At 39.5% G+C, this 23,238-nt stretch overlaps 1 protein-coding gene across 5 annotated transcripts in view; it reads left to right on the plus strand.

Annotated features, from left to right (window-relative positions):
• The window catches only part of TBC1D4 (TBC1 domain family member 4), a 173,842-nt gene that overhangs the window by 100,574 nt on the left and 50,030 nt on the right, over positions 1-23,238 (plus strand). For all 5 annotated transcript variants that reach the window (XM_032496868.1, XM_032496869.1, XM_032496871.1 and 2 more), the window contains 6 exons: positions 2,280-2,846; positions 4,326-4,415; positions 7,962-8,066; positions 17,326-17,458; positions 21,312-21,403; positions 21,669-21,779. In XM_032496868.1, the coding sequence (XP_032352759.1) occupies positions 2,280-2,846; positions 4,326-4,415; positions 7,962-8,066; positions 17,326-17,458; positions 21,312-21,403; positions 21,669-21,779 (1,098 nt within the window). The remainder of the gene's footprint in view (positions 1-2,279; positions 2,847-4,325; positions 4,416-7,961; positions 8,067-17,325; positions 17,459-21,311; positions 21,404-21,668; positions 21,780-23,238) is intronic.

Genomic DNA, 23,238 nt, shown 5'->3' on the forward strand with positions numbered 1-23,238 from the left:
GTGACTTTTAACTGTGAATGCTCTGGCAGTGTATCCCAAATATGTGAAAGAGAAGGAATTCTGGTTTTAGAACTGATGCTAGAAGATTAGAAGAAATACCATATATATGTCTGAATGTGAAGCAACCTTGCGTGTAAGATGCTCTTTCACAAAGGTAAAAGTTACCCCCCAGAAAGTTTTTTTCCCCAATAACACATATTGAGGCTCCACCTTGTACCAGGTCTTATTCGAGACTCTGGGGATACAAGGGAAAAATGGGGGGAAATATATCAGTATCACCACCTTTTGGGGCTTACATTCTAGCAAATAAATTATACAGAATGTTAAAAGATTAGTGCTACAGAGAGTGATAAAATGGGGGAAAATTCCAGGGGAATGCTGGCTCTGACTCTGTGTGTGTGTGTGTTTTGGGGTTTTGGGATGGGGGATGGATGCTGCCTCACAAGGTGACATCAGAGCATGGATTTAAATGCAATGATGAGTGAAACATGCAGTTATCTGGGGGAGGAGCATGGAGTTCAGAGACCTTGGGGGAGGAGTGTACCTAGCATGTTCAGAGAACAGCTCAGAGGCCAGTATGGCTGGAGCAGAGTGAGTGAGAGAGGGAGGGTGGTAGGGGTAAGGTCAGAGGAAATGGGCTGAGGACAAAAAGATGTGAATCCAGGTGGACTTTCTAAAGGTCGTGTGGAGGATGTGTGGCTACAGTGAGCATTTAGTCTATACGTAGGACATATGGAGAGAGTGAGGGCCCTGTATAATATTGTAGGGATTTTGTCTTTTAGTCTTAAGGGAGCTTGGAGGATTTGCAGGTGAGCAACATGACAAGTTTAAAGAGGATCGTTTTCATTTTGGAGAGTAGATTGAAGAGGGCCATATACTTCATTTATCACATTTTCTGTCTCCATTTATTTTTTCATGGACACTTAGGTTGACTTAGGTTGTTTCCATGTCTTGGCTATTGTGAATAATGCTGTAATGAACACAGGGGTGCAGATATCTTTTCAAGAGAGTGATTTTCTTTCTTTTGAATACATACCCAGAAGTGGAATTGCTGGATCATACGGTAATTCCTTTTTTTTTTAATTTACTATTTTAGGAACCTCCATACTGTTTTCCATAATGACTGCACTGATTTACATATCCACTAACAGTGCACAAGGGTTTCCTTTTTCTCCATATCCTCCCCAGTACTTTTTGATGATGTCTTTTTGATGATAATCATTCCAGCAGGTGTAAGGAGATGTCTCATTGTGGTTTTGCTTTGCATTTCCCTGGTAATTAGTGAGTGTTGACTTGTTGATGAACATTTGGGTTGTTTCCAGTTTTGGGGTATTGTGACTAAGGTGTCTATGAATATTTATGTAGAAGCCTTTCTGTGGACATATGTTTTCAGGGCTTTTAGCTAAATCTCCAGGAGTGGACTGTCTGTGGTCGTGAGAAAGATCTATGTTTAACTCCTCAGCCACTGCCAAACTCCTAAAGTGGCTGTGCCATTTTACATTTCTGCATACAATGTCTGAGCATTCCAGTTGCTCCACATCCCAGGAGGCACTTGATCTTTTCCATGTTAGCCATTCTCATAGGTGTGTAATGGTGTTTTCCCGAAGTTTTATTTGAAAAAAAAAATTTGTCTTAATGGAGGTAGTGGGGCTTGAACCCAGGACCTCCTGCATGCTAAGCATGCCCTCTACCGTTGAGCTACACCCTCCTCCCACTGCCTCCCTGATTTTAGTGTACATTTTCCATGATGACTATTACTGATGCGGGGTGTCTGGATTTTAATCTCTTTATCCAGAAAGTTTATTTTATTCTCATTGTTGGAACTTTGGTTGTTGTCAGCTGAGGCTCATAATAACTTTATTAATTTTTTTCAGTTATGGTTGGTATTGGTGTGTTACTTTTATTTACTCATTTTAGTAACTTTTTTTTTTTTCCTTTTTACTCATAACTTTTTAAAGTACTTAAAGGAGATGCTACAATTGGCAGTGGCCTCTTGATTTTGGGAAACGAATACATTTAAGTGGGGAAAGTATAAAAAGTAGAGACTGGCTGTCAGACCCTACATAAGATAAAGCATAAACTTAAATTACACTATCGGACATAAATGACTTAAGGATGGGATTTAAATTTATGATGTCAACTTTTAAAAGTACTCAAAGGATATGATATGATTTATCATTTAGGATGAGCATGCATTCCCTGTGATAATAACAGACCTAGGTAAACATAAATTATCTCTAAATACTTGACTGAAGTGAGGATTTTTAATTCTTTCCCAGGTTCCCGATGTTATCAGCAGCATAAGGCAGTTATCGAAAGCTGCCATGAAGGAAGATGCCAAGCCTGGCAAAGACAACGAGGACGCCTTTTACAACTCTCAGAAGTTCGAAGTCTTGTACTGCGGCAAGGTGACCGTGACCCACAAGAAGGCGCCGTCCAGCCTCATCGACGACTGCATCGAGCAGTTCAGCCTGCACGAGCAGCAGCGCCTGAAGGCCCAGGGCGAGGAGCCGGCGCTGTCGGAGGAGGCCAGCGCGCCCCCGTCCCCCGCAGACGTTCTGGCCGAGGAAGAGGATGGCGCCACCGACACCCACGCCGCCTTATCCCCCACGCCCAGCCAGCCTGGGCCGTCCAGCTCTCGAGTCTGCTTCCCCGAGCGGATTTTGGAAGATTCCGGCTTTGATGAACAGCAGGAGTTCCGGTCTCGGTGCAGCAGCGTCACCGGCGTCCTGCAAAGGAAAGTTCACGAGAACAGCCAGAAACCACAGCCGCGGAGGCGGCACGCCAGCGCTCCCAGCCACGTCCAGCCGTCCGACTCGGAGAAGAACAGAACCATGCTGTTCCAGGTGCTGCCCTGGCCGCGGGCTCGCGGGGTGTTTCGCCATCCTTTGCTAAACGGAAGCTACCGGCCCCTCCTTGTTCCTCAGTTCCCAAGCATCCAACTTTTAGGTCTTAACTTCTGGGAGACAGAGAAGGCAGATGGAGGAGGGAGCAAACAAAGGAAAGTAGTGGGGGGATAAGAGGCAGACATGGAATATAAGAAAAAAGGGAGCAGGGAAGGGAGAGGAAGAGAAGCACTTAAAGGAGCATCATGGAAGATTCGTGGGGAGAATAAGGATCGCATCTTAGCATCACCAGCATCTGTCTTAGGCTGATTCTTAAATCTATGTGGTTTTTTTTTTTTTTTAATGACTGCAGAAAGCCAGTTTTATAAAGGGTTTGGAGATGTGAATCTAGGAGAGTGTGAATCGTCATGGAGGAGAAAGAGTTTTCTAGAGAGAAAAAAAAAGTCCAGAGACTCATAATTGTATTTTCAGATGAGAATAGACCTATTTTCTCTGTCACACAAAAGAGAGGTTAAAGAAACATCACCAGCTTCATAATTTACTGGATCAGTTACTAAATTAAATCAGTTATTAATTGGGGTGCAAGCTGTATTATAGGTGTAAAAGGTAATTCTTAATTGTAAAAGGTAGCTTTTGAAGTTGTACAGGGTATAGAAAATGTCAAGTTTCACTTAAAAGAACCTAATTCTTAACAATGCCTGTAGTTTCTTTAATTAATTCTTAGCTTTGAGGATTAATTGGAGTTCTCCCAGATTTGAGTTTTCTTGAGAAAAGGAGTAACTGTCCTTTTATTCTATTGCAAGGAGTCCCTGAGAAGGAAATTCCACAGTGTACCATGATAGACAGTTCCAGTGGGTAATATTTGCTTTATCAGAAGTTCATGGGTGGTTTTGTTTTGTTTTGTTTGTTTTGTTCTTGATATCTCTAGGCATGTATCTAAAGTGTCTGTACTCTTTTCTTTGGTAATAACTGAGTTTCCTCTCTTGCTTGGACTATTTGATTTGTTCTCTTTCTTAGCCAGCCAGAGTCCATGTTGTTAAATTTTTCTAAATGGTTATTTATTTAAAAATTTAAAAAATTTATCTGCTTAATTGCAAGTATATCTTTTCTGTTGATCATTTGTGAGAAAATATGATTATAAATTGTAACTGGTTAATTGATATTTATAGAAATCACAAAATGAGGAAAGGTTGCTTTTTGGGGTGGGAAAGAGTAATTTCTAATCTGGAAAAAAATGGTTTCTTATAAATTGAGAGCAACTTAATTTTCATGATTTCTAGATAAAAGGAAGGAATATTTTCAGACAGCTGTCAATTGGGGTTGAAATTTTGATTGGATTGGATGTTGACACACAGGTGAATATGTGTATCTGGGAGACAGCATTTGAATCTATATTACTGGTCAAATATTTAATTGTAAAGTAAGATGGATGTTAGGTTCTTGTAAGTTGAAATTACTTGGACTGTTTTTATTTTGAAGGTCGGGCGGTTTGAGATTAACCTTATCAGTCCAGACACTAAATCAGTTGTGCTAGAGAAGAATTTTAAAGATATCTCTTCTTGTTCCCAGGTATGTATTGTAGTAGATCGTAGTATTTGAAGAAACCAACTAAGTCTTGTTTCTGAATTAACCAAAGAATAACTGAGCTTAAACCTCTTCAGGTTTTAGTCTTTAAACCATTTTTTTTTAAAGTAGATTTATCTTAAACTTAGAGTGTTCATATATGTGGGTCTGTGGTATTAACCAAATCCTGTCCAGGTCCCTCAGGTATCATATTTGTCCTATTTTCATCAATCCTGTCTCATAGCGTCACTTCGTCAAAGAGGTGGAAGGAATTTTTGTGGTGATGAGTTCTTTTGAACTCTTTTATCTCCCTAGTTAGTGTTTCTCAGAATCTTGGGCGCTGGATCTTGTGGGTGTCACTGAGTCATGTTGGCTCTTTGTACCCTAGAAAGTAGTAAAAGGAGAACTAGTGCTTTCAAGTTTATTCATGTAAATATTGAAAAGAAGTTTTTGATATCTATCTTTGCCCTTTTATTTATTTTTAATTCTCAAATTGTGTGTTTGAAAGTTTTAAAAATAATCTGTACAATATGTCCAAGGGCACTAAACGTTAAGTAATGTCCTAAGTACCATCATAATAATTTAAAATATCTAGCCCAAAGTTAGAGCTACTTTAGTTACGTGGAGTAAACATAGCAAGAATTTCTGAAGACGTTGGAATAGAGGGAGCATGTAAAGCTGAATGTAGTGAGGTTAGAACGGCAGAGGCGCCTCTGAGAGGTTCCTGGAATAGAGAAGCATTAGCTTCTTTCCCAGCAGATGCGCCTTAGATGTACCATCAGGGACCTGGACCTTGCCAAGGCCCCTTCCTATGTTTTAATGTTGAAAAAACCAAGACTGCCTTTTCTTTCTTCCTTTTTTTTTTTTTTTAGTTTTGAAGTTAGCAGTGTCATAGGTATTATATTAAGACATTCTTCCCTTCAAAAATGACAAGCTTTTGTATGTCTTTTTTTTTTAAGTATAGTTGGTTTACAATGTTGGGTTGATTTCTGGTGTACAGCATAGTGACTCAGTTATACATATATATTCCTTTGCATATTCTTTTTAATTTGTAGGCTATTACAAGGTATCTTTATTCTCCTCGGCCTCAGCTAATGCGGTTTCACTTCTAATATTTTGTTTTAATATTTGTTCTCTTATATGGAGACATAAAGTTATGTTGTAAAGATTAAATTTTTTTACTCTAATAATTTAGAGAGGCAGCATCTGAGTATAGGAAAAATATATTGCAAATTTCTAAATTTCTGTTTAAAAGACAAAAAATTTGGTAGAAAGGTTACTCAATTTAACTGAAAATGTATTTATTAAGCATTCTTTTAATTACACGTTTCCCTGTGGGGGGCGGGGGTGTCTTTGTATGATCATAAAAGCTTTGTGAGGGCAGGTGTCTTATTCTGTGCTGTCTTATTCTATAGGGCATCAGAATAAGCTGGGTTAAGACAGAGCTTAACACTCAGGTGTTCAGTAAATGTTGAATGAATATTTCTGCAAGTTGGGTCTTTTGCTAAGTGCTGAGGAGAGAGTGGTGTACAAACCAGCGTAGTTCCTGTTCCTCAGAGCAAGAGGCATCATCTGAAAAGGCTGTAACTCTCCCTCCCTCTCTCCCTGAGCTTCCCAGTAAGGAAACTCACAATGCCCATTGAACATCCAGAGGGGAAAAAAAAGGATGGGAAAAAAAAAAAGAAAAAGAAAAAAAAAACCCAAAAACAAACCAAAAATCCTGACTAAACCAAATATATAAAACTGACAGTTCAAATGAGGTTTTTCTTTTCTTTTCTTTTTTCTTTTTTTTCTTTTCTTTTCTTTTCTTCTCTTTTTTTTTTCTCTCTTTCTCTCTTTCTTTCTTTCTCTTTCTTTTTCTTTCTTTCTTCCTTCCTTCCTTTCTGTTTCTCTCTCTTTGCTTCTTTCTTTCTTTCTTTCTTTTTTTCTTTCTTTCTTCCTTCCTTTTTGTTTCTCTCTCTTTGCTTGTTTGTTTGTTTGTTTGTTTGTTTGTTTCTTTCTTTCCTTCCTTCCTTCCTTCCTTCCTTCCTTCCTTCCTTCCTTCCTTCCTTCCTTCAGCAAGCTTATATATCTGACATTCTGGTTCAGAAAAAGAATTAAACAAAAATGTGAGGAAGTTTTGTGCAGAGGCCTTTGGTCAGAATAACTGCCAGGTTTATCTCTGCTCCTCACCAAGTGGCTCTGTTCTTTTGACTTCCCTCCACAGAGTTGAGCTGCTAGAGGGTGGCCGCATTTGGGAACAGGTGCACCTCTTAACACTGCACACCTCCACTGACAAATGTTTCTTTCTTCAAAATCAGTAAGACTGTGTCCCTGGCAAGCATGAGGAATAAAGGAGTGGTCCTCTTTACTGGAAACATTACCACTGCCTGAAAATTCGCTGAGCTAACGAGGTCTTATAGATTTTCCCCATTTAGTACTAAGCCAGTAGAAGAAATTCTTTAATCCTGAGTGAGTTATGTCAGATGGAGCTTACTTTTCACTTTGTGAATTGTAACCTCATTCCTCCTTATTGACTTCTTTCTTTTTATCAGAGTTGATTTCCTTTTTCCATATCCATTGGACAGGTTGAGCTTATTATTACAAAGAATAGTGGTTACTGTTTATCAAACATACCAAGAACTATAATAGATATTTCTGTTCTAAAAATCTCAAACATTTCTGAGCCGAGGTGCCATGACTATTATTTTATAACGAGAAATGGAGCCTCAGAGTTAATTTTTAGCAACGCAGCACAGTCTCTCATACCCCATAGATTGGTTGAACCCAGACTGAAGCACAAACCTTCTGACTCCAAAGTTTTCTTTTCACTGGGATTTAGGTGAGTGCAGAACAACTGTAAATTTTTTATCTTCCTGGCTTTTCAAGGTACTGAGCTTGCTATTAAAATATCAAGGTGCTGTCTACTAAATGATATGTATGTATTCAGGCTGCTTAAAATTCTTAGATGATTCAGAATGTTTTATTAAGTACAGCTGAGGTTTTTTAGCCTGTATTCAGGAAGTACAGATTTGTGAATTTGGATAGTTGACACCTGCAGTAATTTCTTTAATGCATTAGTCTTCGAACAATTGTGGCTCCTCGAATGTCTATAAATAGAAGTACAAATATTCTAGTACTTTTAATGCACACAGTAGGGAATTGCATGCCATTTAATCAGAGCAGCATCATTTTTTATGATTCTCAGCCTCATATAAACAAGAACAAGGTTTATGATGAATCATCCGACTGCCTGTTTAAAGACCGATAAATTGCAAACTCCACGGCTTGCAAACACAGTTTTATTACAAAAGACAGTGGCTTATGCCATCATTTTTTTTCCTCCTGTGGCCCTGAGTCACAGAGTGTTTGCCAGAAACAAAACAATCTGAGCTGGTCTCACTCTTTATTTTATGTATCAGAAGGCCACTGTAGAAGTTTGCCCTGACACGATGTCCCCTGTGACAGTGCAGTGAAGGAGAAATTCATGCAAGTGTGAAAGCACAGTACTGGTTCCACAGTGTTGGTTAAAAGGATGTAATCCCATCAGCACTGCTCTTCTTCCTTCTCTAGGGTATAAAGCATGTCGATCACTTCGGCTTTATCTGCCGGGAGTCGCCGGAGCCTGGGCTGAGCCAGTATATCTGTTACGTGTTCCAGTGTGCCAGTGAATCTCTGGTAAGTCGTGTGACTGCTGTCTGTGAGCGCCAGCCCACACCTCCTGCTATCGGGAGACGTGTTTCTGATGAACCCAAGCCTCACTGAACAGCCAACAGTGGAAAGAGAAGAGCGCATCTAGAAATACGTCTCTACCCTTTGAAGCAGCACCTCAATAGAAAAACAGAAACAAGTGGTCATGGTCATTTTTAAGCCTTTAACTTTCTTGAGTTTAACAAGTCATGTTACCAGGAGTATTTTTAAAAGTTGGGAAAAGACTAATAACAGAACTGTTACTTCGTCCATTGCTCATGTAAGAAGATAAGAAGACCTCTTATGCTCTCAGTTGCTCTAACATCTCAAAGTAGATCATGCTTATATTAACAGGGTAGAGAATGATTTTGTTTCTTCCTTTCCATTTCCCCCAGGGAAACACACACCACTTAGATGGTACAGAATAAGCCAGGCAGCATGCTCATTGTTGCCTCGATGCACGTGGCATCCTTCCTGCTAACTCTTTCCTTTTGTATTCCTAGTGTGGTCTCTGAGTCGAGGAATAAAGAAGAAAGGGAATGAATTGCTGCAAAGATGCTTTCTGACCTGTGCCCTCTGCTTCTCAGCCTTTTCTTCTAGGGAATAGAGCATGCCCACCACTAACAGTTTCTTATTTGAGAGAGTTCCATTTGAGTTTTGTTTTCACTCTTGGTAGTTAGCCATACCTGTGAAAAATCCATGTGTTGATGTCCCGGTGACCTCTGTATGATAGGTTCAGTTCAGAACTTGAGATAGACATTGGAGAGTTGTTATGTAAAGGATAGTTGAAGGCATGGGTGTGAATGAGCACCTGGGGGAAGAAAAAGAGAGAAAGCCAAAGAGAACCAAAGATACCACCCTGGAAAATGCCAGCCAAGGAAGAGTTAGGTAGAAAATGATAGCATAGGGTTATCTGCCACCCTTGCCTCACTCCACACCCATCCCCTGCCCGGCTTGCCCCCCTCCTCCTGTCTAAGGCTGATTCTTCCACCACGTTCTAGATCCCCCACTCTCCTACCTTTCCAGAACCTGTCATATATTTCATAGTTTGTTTTGGCAGCTCCATTTACCCAACTTCCCACTTTAGACACCGTAATGCATTTTCTTGTACCACTTACATCCACTTGTTCACCGAATCCTATAAACGTAAAGACAGAAATGTCCCTAACATTTGATACTGAACATAAGAGACAGAATCCTGGCCCTCGTGAGGCTTAGCATCAGGTGGGAAATGCAGAAAGCCATCCAAGAAATCCACAAGTATATGTGAAACTGCAGTGATCACATATGCTACCACGGAGAGGTCGGGGAAAGGGGATGTAATTCAATCAGGAGGGCCCCCATTTTAACGGCCCTATACAGTTCCCTCACAGAGCTGTTGCATCATTATTTCACTAAATCTCCTGTTGCTGGCTGTTTAGATTCTTTTCATGTTTGAGCTATCATAAACCCTGCCACAATAAACACCCTAGCCATAAGTCAAAAAAAAAAATAAATAAATAAAAGACAAAGAAAAAGAAATGTCCTTAAATCCATCTCTCCTTTTTCCATCTCTGTCTAGTACCTAATTCTGTGCATTTATCTTCTTTACTGGGACTGTTGCATTAGTTAGACTATTGCATTAGTGTCCTAACCAGTCTCCCTGCCATGGGTTTAATCTGTTACTTACCCACTTTTTACATTATGCTCTAGTTTTATTTCTCACTAAAAGACAGTTTATGCCTTCTTGTTAAGGGGCAAATCTCAATTGTCTAGCTTGGCAGAAGTCTTCCTCATTCTTCTCCATCCCCACGGAAAAGCTTATCCTTTTGTGTCCTCACAAGTGATGTGCTGTTCTGTGTCCAAAGCCGTCTCTAGGCCAGACTGCAGAGGCTGCTGTGAAGATTAGTGTGATGCTGCTTTTATTTGGCTTGCAACTGAAGCCACAAATGGTTCATGTAGTGGACACAGGAGGTCAAGGATCTGAGATGTGAGTGGCGGGGCTCACAGAAGTGCAGCTGAACTTCTGAGGTCACTGTTGGCCGCCTGTCAGAGGAGGCCAGCACTCACTGCTCTTAGACCGTCAGGTGGGGAAGGCAACTGTGTCAACCTCAAGGGTCCACCCAATGACTGTGCAAGAAGATTGCATGTATCTCTTTATCTATTTTCACATTATCTTTCCTCCTGCTTCATTGGCCTCGAAGCAAGCCCAGCTTTGCTCTGCTGTGACTTGAAACCCCTTCCTTTTACGGTGTATTTTTTAGGACCCTGCTCTAAGATCCTATCCTAGTGAAGCCTTTTCTGAAGCTCTTTTGCAGGAATTGACTCCTTTTTTTTTAAACATTTTTTTGTTGAGTAATAGTCATTTTACAATGTTGTGTCAAATTCCAGTGTAGAGCACAATTTTTTAGTTATACATGAACATACGTATATTCATCGTCACTTTTTTTTTTCGCTGTGAGCTACCAAAAGATCTTGTATATATTTCCCTATGCTATACAGTATAATCTTGTTTATCTATTCTACATTTTAAAATCCCAGTCTGTCCCTTCCCACCCCCTGCCCCCTTGGCAACCACAAGTTCGTATTCTATGTCTATGAGTCTGTTTCTGTTTTGTATTTATGTTTTGTTTTGTTTTTAGATTCCTCATATGAGTGATCTCATATGGTATTGTTCTTTCTCTTTCTGGCCTACTTCACTTAGAATGACATTCTCCAGGAACATCCACGTTGCTGCAAATGGCGTTATGTTGTTGGTTTTTGTGGCTGAATAATATTCCATTGTATAAATATACCACATCTTTTTTATCCAGTCATCTGTCAGTGGACATTTAGGCTGTTTCCATGACTTGGCCTTTGTAAGTAGTTCTGCTATGAACATTGGGGTGTAGGTGTCATTTTGAAGTAGGGTTCCTTCTGGATATATGCCCAGGAGCGGGATTCCTGGGTCATATGGTAAGTCTATTCCTAGTCTTTTGAGGAATCTCCATACTGTTTTCCACAGTGGCTTTCCTTGCTTCCCTTTCCCACTCTTAATAATTTAGATGTCTTCTTTTACAATTTTGTGTTTATTCTATTTGTAATTAATGGTAGTTATCACCTTTCCAGTTATGAGTTTCTCATTTTTGTAGCATCCTGCTTCTTTTCTGTTTAGAGTAGACCTGTCAATATTTCTTTTAGCATGGGTCTAGTGTTGCTAAACTGTTTTAGTTTTTGCTTGTCTGTGAAGTTCTTTATCTCTCCTTCTATTCTAAAGGATATCCTTGCTGGATAGAGTATCCTAGGCTGCATCTTTTTTTCGTTCAGGACTTTGAATATATCTTGTCACTCCCTTCTGGCTTGTAGTGTTTGTGTAGAGAAATCAGCTGAGAGCCTTATGGGGGTTCCCTTGTAACTCACTTTGTTTTTCTCTTGCTGCCTTTAGGATCATTTCTTTATCCTTGACTCTCGCCATCTTGATTATGATATGTCTTGGTGTGGGTCTGTTTGGGTTCTTCCTGTTTGGGACCCTCTGAGTCTCCTGTACTTGAATATCTGATTCCTTCTTTAGGTTTGGGAGATTTTCAGTCATGATTTTTTCAAAGACCTTTTCAATCCCCTTTGTTCTTTCTTCCCTCTGGAACTCCTATTATGCTTAGATTGGCATGCCTTATATTATCCCATAGGTCCCTTATATTGTTTTCATTGTTTTTCTCTCATCTGTTCTGATTGGGTGCTTTCTGTTGTCCTGTCTTCTAGGTCACTTATTCGTTCCTCTGCATTATCTAGCCTGCTTTGCCTAGCCTTTAGGTCAGCTCTCATCTCAGCAAATGAGTTTACTAATTCTACTTGGTTCTTTATAGCTTCTATTTAATTTTTGACATATTTTATATCTCTAAACACTATTTCTTTTAGTTTCTTCAGTATTTTGACCAGTCCTTTTTTGAAATCTTGAACTAGTAGGCCATCAATGTCTATTTCCTTGACTGTGCTTTCAGGGTATTTCTCTTGATCTTTTAATTGGGATTGGTTCCTCTGCTTCTTCATATTGCTCATATCTCTCTGGCACTGTGGTGGGTGGGCGGGCGGGTCACTCCCCCTCCCAATGCCACAGTCAGATGCTGCACTCTGATGAGGCAGGTGGGTGGATCGCGCCCCCTCCACGCACTGTGGTCAGGTGCCGCGTTCCTGCCAGGAAGGGGGTAACCGCCAGCCCTCTCCCGGCACTGGTCACTCAGCTGTTCTGTGCAGCTGCCCTCTTCGCCTCGGGTCAGTGCTCCTTAGGTGGGCTCGGGGAAGACCATGGAACAGCCCTGCCCGTGCTCTGTGCCAAATCTCAGCTCCTTGCTTGTCCTGGCGGCATGAGTTCTCTGAGGTGCCAGGGCAGAAAGATCCTATCTGCGTCGGGCTGTAAATAAGTGTCAGTCCTGCCTAGGAGGTTTCAGAGCCCCTGGGTGCGGATTCAGGTCTTGGCCCCGCCCCCGCCCTGGTGCTGCACACACGATGAGATGGCTGCTGTGGCTGAGCCCCACCTCTCTTCTCACAAGAAGCTCCAGTAATGGCGCCATGGGTCTGAGGAGTTAAAGGCTATGGCACCCCTCCCCCCAGGGCACATGAGCCATGTTGTTTTGCTTTTTTTTGCAATTTATGGGGGACCAAGGTGGTTCTGCTCCATATCCCCTCCCAGCCACGGCATGCAGCCCCCTGCAGTCCCCTGGGGCTGCCTCAGTGCAGCCTCCCCAGTTCTCCACCTGGCTCAGGCGGCCTGTCCCGGCCCCAGCTGCCAGCTCACGTCTTGGCCTGGGTGTCACAGGGACCCTTTGTGCCCATTTAACTTAGTTCTGTCAGACAAGGGGTGCTCAGGGCAGATCTGATCCTCGGAGGCTCCCCCTCTGTCCTGCTGGCCTCTCGAACGAGCGCCAGTCCTCCTTTGCTGCTCCCTCCCCGCAGGACCGGTTCCACACTGTTTTGTTTTTTCTTCTTTCTTTTTTCCTTTTCTTCTACCAGATTTTTGGTGTCTTTGTCTTTCGAAGAGGGCGATGTTCTGTCAGAGTTTGGCAGCTGCTCTGGTTGGCTGAGTGGGTCTGTAGATGTGAGTTCTGGTGCATTTGTGGGAGAGGGTGAGCTACAAGAGTCCTTCTACTCCGCCATCTTGCTTCTCTCCCCTGGAATTGACTCCTTTAGTAGCTTTCTTGTCAGTTCTCTTGCTCCACCTTGTCCACAGGTCTCTAAACAGTTCCTGCAAATCCTTTCTCTTATTTATTTGTTCATATAACTTTCTACTCCACTGGGTTGTGAATCCTACAAGGTTAAGACCATTCTTATTGTAGTCATACCCCCTAGTCCTTTCTAGGATAGCAGGTGCCTGCTTAGTGTATTCTGAGGGATGGAGTGCATTACTCTTAGCTTCAGGCAATCATTTTCTAGGTGCTGGTTAATCTCTGATTACTGGATAACCTACACCAAAAGGAAAACTGTAAAACCTTCTTATTTCCAACCTCTTTTACAAGTTTTGTTCTGTTTGTAGTTTTCAGTATTTTCATTTTACCCTCATGTATGTAGAATGAGGTTTTGAAGCAAGGAGTCAGAGTAGAGACTCTGGGAACATGCTGCATTTTTCCAGCTTCAGAAGCTCTGTGACTAAGGCAGCAGAGCAGACTGGCTGAGGATGTCTTCATAGTACATGGAAACTGTATCAGAATCAGTTTTGCACCATTATTCTTCAGAACGGGGCCTATGCTAGACTCTTTGAAATCCTATTTACTCTAATTTCATCAGTAAGCATCTCAACAGATTAGTGAGACATCAGAACTGCAAGCCAGAGGAAAAATTAAATGTCAATTTCCTGTCTAAAGGAGGATGTTTCAAGCAGCTGACATATGGAATAAAACGAACAGTCAAATGTTACATGTCTAAGCAGTGGTATGATTGATGTGGCTTGGCAGTTGTGAAAGACAAAATATTGCAAAACCGCACCTGCTGACTTATCTTCTCTGAGTACAAAGAATACACAACTAGCATTTTCTGTTGCTTCTCTGAAGCAATTGCTATGGATTGATGAACAGTACAGAGTTCAGATGAGCCCAGGAGGGTGATGCTGGAAGTTTGGATGCTCAGTCCTTCTTCCTTCTTTTGTAAAACAACCTGAGGCAGGTGCTTAACCCTTTTTAACCCACCCTTGAGATTTCTGGAATGTACCATTTCTGCTTTCTCCACAATTGGTTTAAAAGGTGTGGGAAAAAATGGAAGTGACTAATGTTCATTAACAAGGAAAATATAGAACTCCACAGATCCTCAGATACAGACAGTAGTATCCAGGGAAAGTATAACCAAAAAAAAAAAAAAAAAAAAAAAAGAAACAAAAAACCCCTCCAAAATTCTAGGTAATAAGACTCAGGATTTATATGGGTTTAACAAGGGTAGATTTTCCCAGAGAATTAGACTAGATAATCTTTTGAAGTCCTTACATATTCTGATTCTTATTCTGATTGATTCTTATTCTAAAACCACCTAAGTTTGGTGTATCAATGATCATGAGCATTATCTTCATGATGGATTTTCACTTTAACATCATAAATCAGCTTTCTTTGTTCCATCTTGTATTTCTCTCTGGAAATTTAATCTTGCCTGATGGTCATGGTAAGAATACTTTCTTTTTGTTTCCACATTATTGATTTGTCTTTGCCCATTCCTTTACTTTTAACCTGTTACACTGCTTAGGTTTTTTTTTTGTTATTGTTTTATCTAGACTAAAAAAATTAAGTTATTCATAGTACACTAATTTAACTTTTAGTTACTCTGATCCCACCATAGAATGTATAGGCCATCTGGAGAAAAAGATGATAGATTAAAAGAATACAGCATTTAACATTTTAGAAGGCAAATGAAGTGTTTAGTAATATTTATCACTGGGAGAAATTGGTAACCACATTTCAGCCATCATTGAAATGGCCTCTGTTTCACCTCGAAGTAGATGAGAAAACATGAAAATTCAGTATTTCCATTGGAGGCCTTTTATGGCACGGTATTACTAAATAACAAATAATAAACCTACATGGACACGAAGCAGATGACTAACCCCTTCAGTGCCTTCAGTAAATGAGAAACAAGAAAACAGAAATAAACATCTGTACAAGTAATTGAAATTGCTTCTGAATACATCACAGGCAAATGAAAAGCAAATGCAAAGGCATTAAAACAGGGAGCGTTTTCATTTCCATGAATTCGAAATCTTTGTTTTTTAATTATTATGAAAGAACAGACTATTTTATGAATAATTTATTTTTTGTTCATAGAGTGATGTGACATTATTCATAAGCCTTTTAAAAAGTTGGTAATATTTTAGTAAAACATGACTGAGTAGTGACTGGCTGCTTTGTGTTTGAGCTCTCCTTTTAGTAATATCAGTGGAATAAAGTTTCTTTTTATTCCAGGCTTCTCATTGGCACAAATGCAGAAGTAGATAAAATCCTTTAAATAATATCTTTTTTTCTTAAATCTGACCAAAGGGGAAGGAGAAAACATGGTTTATGTGTACGAGGGTTCTTTTTTCTCCACACCCTCTCCAACACTTGTTATTTCTTGTCTTTTTGGTAAGACAGGTGTGAGGTAACATGGTTTTGATATACATTTCCCTACTAATTAGTGATGCTGAACATCTTTTCACGAGCATGTTGGCCATGTATGTTGATGGAAATGTAAATTGGTGCAGCCACCATGGAAAACAGTATGCAGATTCCTCAAAAAATTAAGAATAAAGAACTCCCATATGATCCAGCAACCCCCCTTTTAATCCAAAGAAAATAAAAATACTAATTTGAAAAGATAAATGCACTCCCAGTGTTCACTGCAGCGTTATTTACAATAGTCAAGATATAGTAACAGCATAAGTGCCTGCTGACAGATGAATGGATAAAGATGTGATGTATGTACGTACACACACACCCACAAAAACACACACTGGAATATTATTCAGCCACAAAAAGATAAAATCTTGCCATTTGTGACAACGTGGATGGACCTTGAGGGTATTATGGTAAGTGAGATAAGTCAGACGGGGAAGACAAATACCATATGATTTCACTCATATGCAGAGTATAAAAAAACAAAAACAAACACATAGATTCAGAGAACAGATTGGTGGTTACCAGAGGGGAGGGGGATGCGAGGGAGAGCAAAATGGGTAAAGGGGGTCAATTGTATGGTGACGGATGAAAAGGAGACTTTGGTGTTGAGCACATTCTAATGTACACAGAAGTTGAATCGAATGTTGTACACATGACTCTTATATAAAGTTTTAAACCAATGTTACCTTAATAAAAACACAACAAAACAAAATAAAACATCATTTACAAAGCACGGTAAATGATTTGAAATAGGAAATCTAGTTTGGATGCAGCCCTGGTACTGCACAACTCCCCATGCAGGCCTTGGACTTTTATCTCAGGTCCACAAGTGGTTGGGAAAACCACTCTTTTACACAGATGATTGTGTCACAGAGAAGGAGATCTGGCCTGAAGTCGACTTAGCAATGCTTGGAGGGTGAGCTGTTAGTTGACCTCAAAGAAGCAACCAGAATGCTTGATTCCAACTTCTTGACTAAGTTCATTGGAAGAGCAGGGAAGAAACTAGCTGGCCGTTTTCCAGATGCTGGCCCAGAGGTGAGACCCAGCTATTAGCCAGCACCATGTCAGAACTTCTTAGTGTCACGAATCAGATGCAAATTGATAATAAACAGAAGCCATAGAGAAAAGACCAATGCATAGAATTCTTCCAATTTCATTTACTGAACTCATTTCCCCCTAGAACTTTGGTTAAACAAGTGTTCACTTGTTTTTGCACTAAAAAGTGTCCAAAAGGATAAAGTAAGCAGGATACCTGTTAACACAAGTGAATGTTAAACTTACTTTGTTGCCCCCTGTGTTTTGCAGACAAAACTTCCTAAGAGATGTCTGTCTGATATGCTACTTTAATTAAACAAGGACCTGATTCTCACTTGCCTATGATAGCATAGCACTCCGTGCAATTCAAAAATAGCCTTCAAGTAACAGATCAGTATTATTGCATTACATATATTCAGAGAGTCTTATTTCATCTAATTCTCAGTTTTATGTATAACTAATTGTAGATCTAACTTCAAGACAATATTTTCTCTCTTCCAGCTCTGTGGGCATCAACATATTATTTAGTATTTTGTTAGCATCAACAAAGTCTCACATTGCCGTTGGGTTTTTAGTGTGTTACTATGAAAGCAGACTTTTCTAGACCTGGATTCTGTTTCTTCTTGCAGGTTGATGAGGTAATGCTGACTCTGAAACAGGCCTTCAGTACGGCCGCTGCCCTGCAGAGCGCCAAGACCCAGATTAAGCTGTGTGAGGCCTGCCCTATGCACTCTTTGCATAAGCTCTGTGAAAGGATCGAAGGTACAGTATAAGTTGGCCTTGGCAGAGAGGAGTTTGCTTTGGCATTTGCTGAGTGAGAAAGTCGCTACTCTTGTTGAATGGTTCTTTGTTTCGAGGTGAAACAGGAGCCCCCCGAAATCATTTCTCATGTCCAGTCAAATTTGTACTCAGTGTCTCCAAGGTGCTTGGCTTTTTCCCCCTCTTTCTCTTTTATTTTTATTTTTTTACTTTTTTTTTTCTGAAGGCAGACTCAAGGGAGGAACTTACATTTCCCACAGTTCTTCAGACTCTGCTGTGTGCACAGTGGGAACTGGCCAAATATTTGTCAAATGAATGAAGAGAGGCAAAACCATCCCAGAGCGTCGACCGTTTATTTAAGTCTTTCTTTTTATTACCTTCTCACTTGAGGATGTGTTCTTTTTCTTTTCTCCCCCCTTAAAATTTACAACAGGAATGAAACTTCATGGCTTTTGAGGGACATTTGAATATCACACAGATTATAGGCCTGGTATCAGAAAGCAAGTTTTTATAAAAATATGTTTTGAGGAGGGGGAGGGGCATGAGGGGACAGTGACTGACTCACTTTCTCTTTCTTCTCCTTGTCTCTTATTAACAAAAAAGGTTGAAAAGGGTTTAAAGTGCCAGAGAAGACAATTTAATAAGCATTTGTTAAGTGTCTCCCATGGGCTGGGTCTGCTGGACACTTGGGAAACAGAGATGATTGAGATGCGGGCTGTGCCTTCAGGAAGCTCATAGTCTAGAGAGGAAGACAGGCTAGTGAGCACGTAAATGCAGTTCAGTACCATAGGTGTTCTGGTTGATGGGGAGGGTGCAGACTCCAGAACAAAGCAGAAAATGGACCAGTCATTGCAAATCCAAGTTGTTCAATTGGCAGGCGCATCATAGTCACATGGGAAAATCGATGATGAACAGCAGTGTTTGTTGAATATCCACTCAACTGTGTGATCAAGGACTGTTTAAATGTAATTTTAAAATTTATAATCACCATTTTACAGAATGCACATTATTTTCAAACATATATATATAAAAGCTTTACGAAAATAGAACATTCTTTGGTGTACAGTAAAGGGTTTATATATATAAAATCTGTAGAGGAAAGGCTGAAGGACTCAGGAAATGGCGTTGTGTCAGTTTGCTATCCAAAGAGACAGAGATTCCTTCTACTTATAGATGGAGCAAAGTCTTCAGTGTGAATAAACAAAATACTAAAATCATTAAAAGAAAATAAAAATGTTATTTTGTCCTTAAACGAGAAAGCCTTTATTAGGACACAAAAAGGCAGAAACTATCAAAAGAAAGCACCGACATATTTGACTTCATACAAACTTAGTAACATTTTTACGTAACAACAACTGCTTACTTGGAAGTTAAGTGATAAGCAACAAAGGAGATAGCAGATTGCCGTTTAGAATTTGTCAGGACTGCTATTATCTATAAGAAAAAGATAAAACCACCAGTATAAAGTTATGCAAGTCATATTTAAAAACACTCCTCTGAAAAAAAAAGTTAAAAGATCAAATAATAAAAATGAGATGATACTCAATCCCACCAGATGTCAGAGACATGAAGATAAAAACAACATTAAGATACTCATCAGATTAATTCTTGGAGAAGTCGTAGAGCTACTGATACATTTAAGTGACACTGATGGGAGTATAAATTGGTATAACCATCTGGGGGACAATGAATAGAAACTCATTAACTTAAAATTGCACATACATTGTTAACCAGAAGTTCCATGTTTTGACAAGAGGAACTCATATGGGTTCAGAAGGTGACATTTTCAAGGTTGTATTATTTGTAAATAATGGAAAGTTGGAAACAACCTAAATGTGCATCCATAGCGTAATTGGAGTATGCTCATATAGTGGAATGAATAGTAATGAATTTCAACTGTAAATCAACATGGATACACCTTAAAATTAGGTTATTGATTGAAAAATAACTTGCTGAATAACACATATTCTTTGATGCTGTATCTGGAAAAATATATAAAATAATACCTTGTAGTTCTCGTAAAAAAAAACTTTTCATTTGGTCTAAAGACTTATAAAAAAATTGCAAGGGGTTTCCAAATAGCCCTCCCCAACCCTCCTCCGCTGTCAATATCTCAGACAGCCCAGTACAATGATCAGAACAGAAATTAGCGTTGGTACAGTATTATTATCCAAATGAAATACTCCTTTTGATCTTCATCAGTTTTTTTCGCCCATATCCTTTTTTTGTTCCAGGACCCCAGTCGGGATCCTCCGTTGTATGTAGTTGTCATCTGGCCCCTGAAGTCTGCAGCTTTTCCTCTGTCTTTCCTTGTCCTTCATGACCTTGATGTCCCCAATGAGTAATTGCTTGATTATTTTGCTGAATGTCCTGCAGTTTGGCCTGTCTGATGTCTTCTCACATTTGGACTGACATCATTCCTCCCAGGCAGAAACTCCATAGAAATGGTGCTGCTTCAGTGCACCTCATGGGGCTGGTGGTGTCGATAAGGATTTTATTACTCATCTTGTTGGCTTATCACCTGGTCAAGGTGGTCTCAGGAATTTTTCATTATAAAATTACTTCTCTCCTTTTTAATCTTTTATCCTCCTTCACATGCCAGTAACATACTGGAATAGTAAACAACATAAAACAAGAACAATTATATGAATCAGTTTCCTAATATATTGCCTAAAGAGCCTCTTAAGGAGACTTTCCCAGTGAATAATAAGCTGTGGTGCTGAGTGGCATCACACCATCAAAATGAATTTTAGTGCCCACTATTTCTGTACGTGATCACAGATTTTTCACAACATTTTGTTGTACATTGCACAAAGAAAGGAAAAGCTGAGAAGTCTTTAGAAGCTTTTCTTCTTTCTAATTCCCATTGTCTACTGCACAGTGGTTTAAAACAGGTCCCATGGTGGCACTGTGTATGTTCTAACCATCAAGAAATGAATTTGAGTTCTTTTAAAACAATGCATATTTTGTGGTGAATCTCTCCTAGGGATTTTAAAGTGCAATCTACCGATAAGATTCATTAAATACTATATATAGCCAGATATCCTCTTTCTAATCCACTTACAGTAGCAATACTACAAGTGGCACTTAACTGTGTAAAGGAGATCTGTTCCTGAAAAATGGATGGTCAGGTGAATTATTGTAAATATGAATTACATTTCCCCTTTTTAAAAATTTTATAAAAACAAAAATGTTTTCTTGGAAAAAAATATTTGCCCAAGGACTTACTATAAATTATGTGTAGAAGTGCAGTAGATATATAAATAATACGATACAAAGAGGTAAACAATTTAAAGAGGTAAAATAATAGCACTAAAAAATGTCCCTAAATACTCAGGCTGTGCTTGAAATTTTATTACCAAGACTTGCAGAAGGGGGAGAGCTTCCTGTCTAACCTCTAGCTCTGCTTTTTAAAAATTATTATTATTATTATTTTAAAAAATATTGTTATTGAAATATAGTCAGTTTACAATGTGTCAATTTCTGGTGTACAGCACAATACTTCAGTCATATAGGAACATACATATATTCATGCTTTTTAATATTATTAGTTATTCTTTTTTATATATCAAGTTTTAATTTTTTAGATTTTTTTTTAAGATCTAGACAGTTTTTGTTAAATCTGACCTCAGGACCACTGACCAGGGCAACTGATTTTGGTGAGGAGGTTTTCCATTTTGTTTTAATCATTTCCTTGCAGTGTTTCAAGGTTTGTTGTAGGCAGGAAAACGTCTCCTTGAGAAGACTTAACTTCAGAGCCTGCTGGTGAAGGGACAAGCCACAGTGCACTCTATATATACATCTTGATCTCCAGGGCTGGAATCTGTTTAACGCCACTCCCCATCATCTCCCCTAGGTCTCTACCCGCCAAGAGCCAAGCTGGTGATACAAAGGCATCTGTCATCACTGACAGATAATGAGCAAGCTGACATCTTTGAACGAGTTCAGGTAACATTGTTTGTAGTCCTCACAAACAAGATCTAAGGAATGAGAAGTGGCTCCTGTTTTTGTGAGTTTCCTTTTTCATTTCTCTCTCTGCAGTTAAAGATATGTATCCTGTTGTACTATTTGATAGGAACTTGAATGCCACTGTGACTTGTGCTAAATGCCTAGCTTTATTTACGTGTGTCTACCAGACAGATAAAACTGTGAATAAAATAAAGCAGTAGAAGCTGTCTTGCCATGATGTGTTCTTGGTTTATCTGTTCAACAGAAAATGAAGCCAATCAATGACCAGGAGGAAAATGAACTTGTGATTTTGCATCTGAGGCAGCTGTGTGAAGCCAAGCAGAGGACACACATTCACATCGGGGAAGGCCCATCGGTGAGATGTTTTCTCCTTGATCTACTTTAAAAATATATATATATATTCAGGGAAAATATCACAGAAGGTGTGAAAGGAGTTTCTTTCCTTCGTGTTCTCACTGTTAGGGCTAAGCCCTCATTGTCTTTTTTTTTCCTCTCCAGCATTTTAGAAGTCTTAAAGGAAATTTTAGCAAGTGTTTGCGCATTGTGATAAAGTAATGATGGTTTTAAAATGTACGAACATATGTGGGTTTTGGTATAAAAACAGTAATATCAAATGTTTATGATTTAGCATGAGCATACATTTTTAGTTATATTCATTATTTTATTTCAGTTTTTATGAACATCTTATTTCACTAAAAGCTTACACAGCCTCAGATAGTAAAGAGCAAACATGCAAAGAAGCAGTAATGTCATGGAAACGGCTACCCTGTCTGCCAACTAAGGGATGATATTCTTGTACATGTGATTTAGAATGTGTTCCCAGCCGCATGCAGCTAGAGCAAGACCGTGGCAACAACATATAAGGAGATCACGACCTATTTACTTCTTAATTACACTAGTTCAGGTTCTGTCTTTGTTTCACTCTATTCAGGACAAATCACATTTCATGCAATTAGTGATTCCTTAATTATTTGTTTCACAAGCATCTCTAGAGGAACTCCTATGAGGCAAGCTATGTGATAATGGTGACAAAAGAGACATGTGTGGTGCAGTCCCCAGAGAAGAGCTGAAATAACCCAAAAGGGAATGCAGACATAAATAGATACATATAATAGAGGCAACAGGATGGCTTTTTAAAAGAATGTGCTATGAACACAGAAGTAGCTCCGTGTTTGCTTTGGAGCTGGATTGGAAAGTAAGGTAGAGGGAAGAATGAAAGAATTCAAGAGGAAGAGATTTGGCGGGGGTGGGGCTGGAGTTTTAGGGGAGATAAAGTTTGCTAATCAGAACAGTTGAGGAAGTATGTTTTAAGACAGGAACCTTGAGCGCAGAGTTAAACTTTGTGATTGTGAGTGAAAAAATAGTCCATGCAGGCCCTCCAAGGACATAGTGGTTTTTTAGGGTTCACTTAGGAATTGATGGGGAAATAAGGCTGGAAGGCTGGGCAGTGGTGAGATGATGAAGATACTTAAGGGCTAGGCCTGACTTTGTCATTGAAGGATTTCAAGTAAGAGTGTGAGAGAATCAGATTTGTACTTTAAGGAGAGAATTCAGTAGTGGGGAGGGTATAGTTCAGTGGTAGAGTGTGTGCTTAGCATGCATGAAGTCCTGGATTCAGTCCCCACAACCTCCCTTAAAATAAGTAAATGAATAAACATAATTACCTCCCCCTGACAAAGAAACAAAACAAAACAACAACAACAAAAAAACAAAAAAGAAAAGAAAGCATATATATATAATAACAATTTTTTAAAAAAGAGAATTCTGCTGTCACAGTGATGGTCAGTTTGTGGGTCAGTTTGGTGGGTGAGAGG

Source organism: Camelus ferus, chromosome 14 (assembly GCF_009834535.1).
Source record: "Camelus ferus isolate YT-003-E chromosome 14, BCGSAC_Cfer_1.0, whole genome shotgun sequence".
NCBI classification, from domain to species: Eukaryota; Metazoa; Chordata; class Mammalia; order Artiodactyla; family Camelidae; genus Camelus; species Camelus ferus.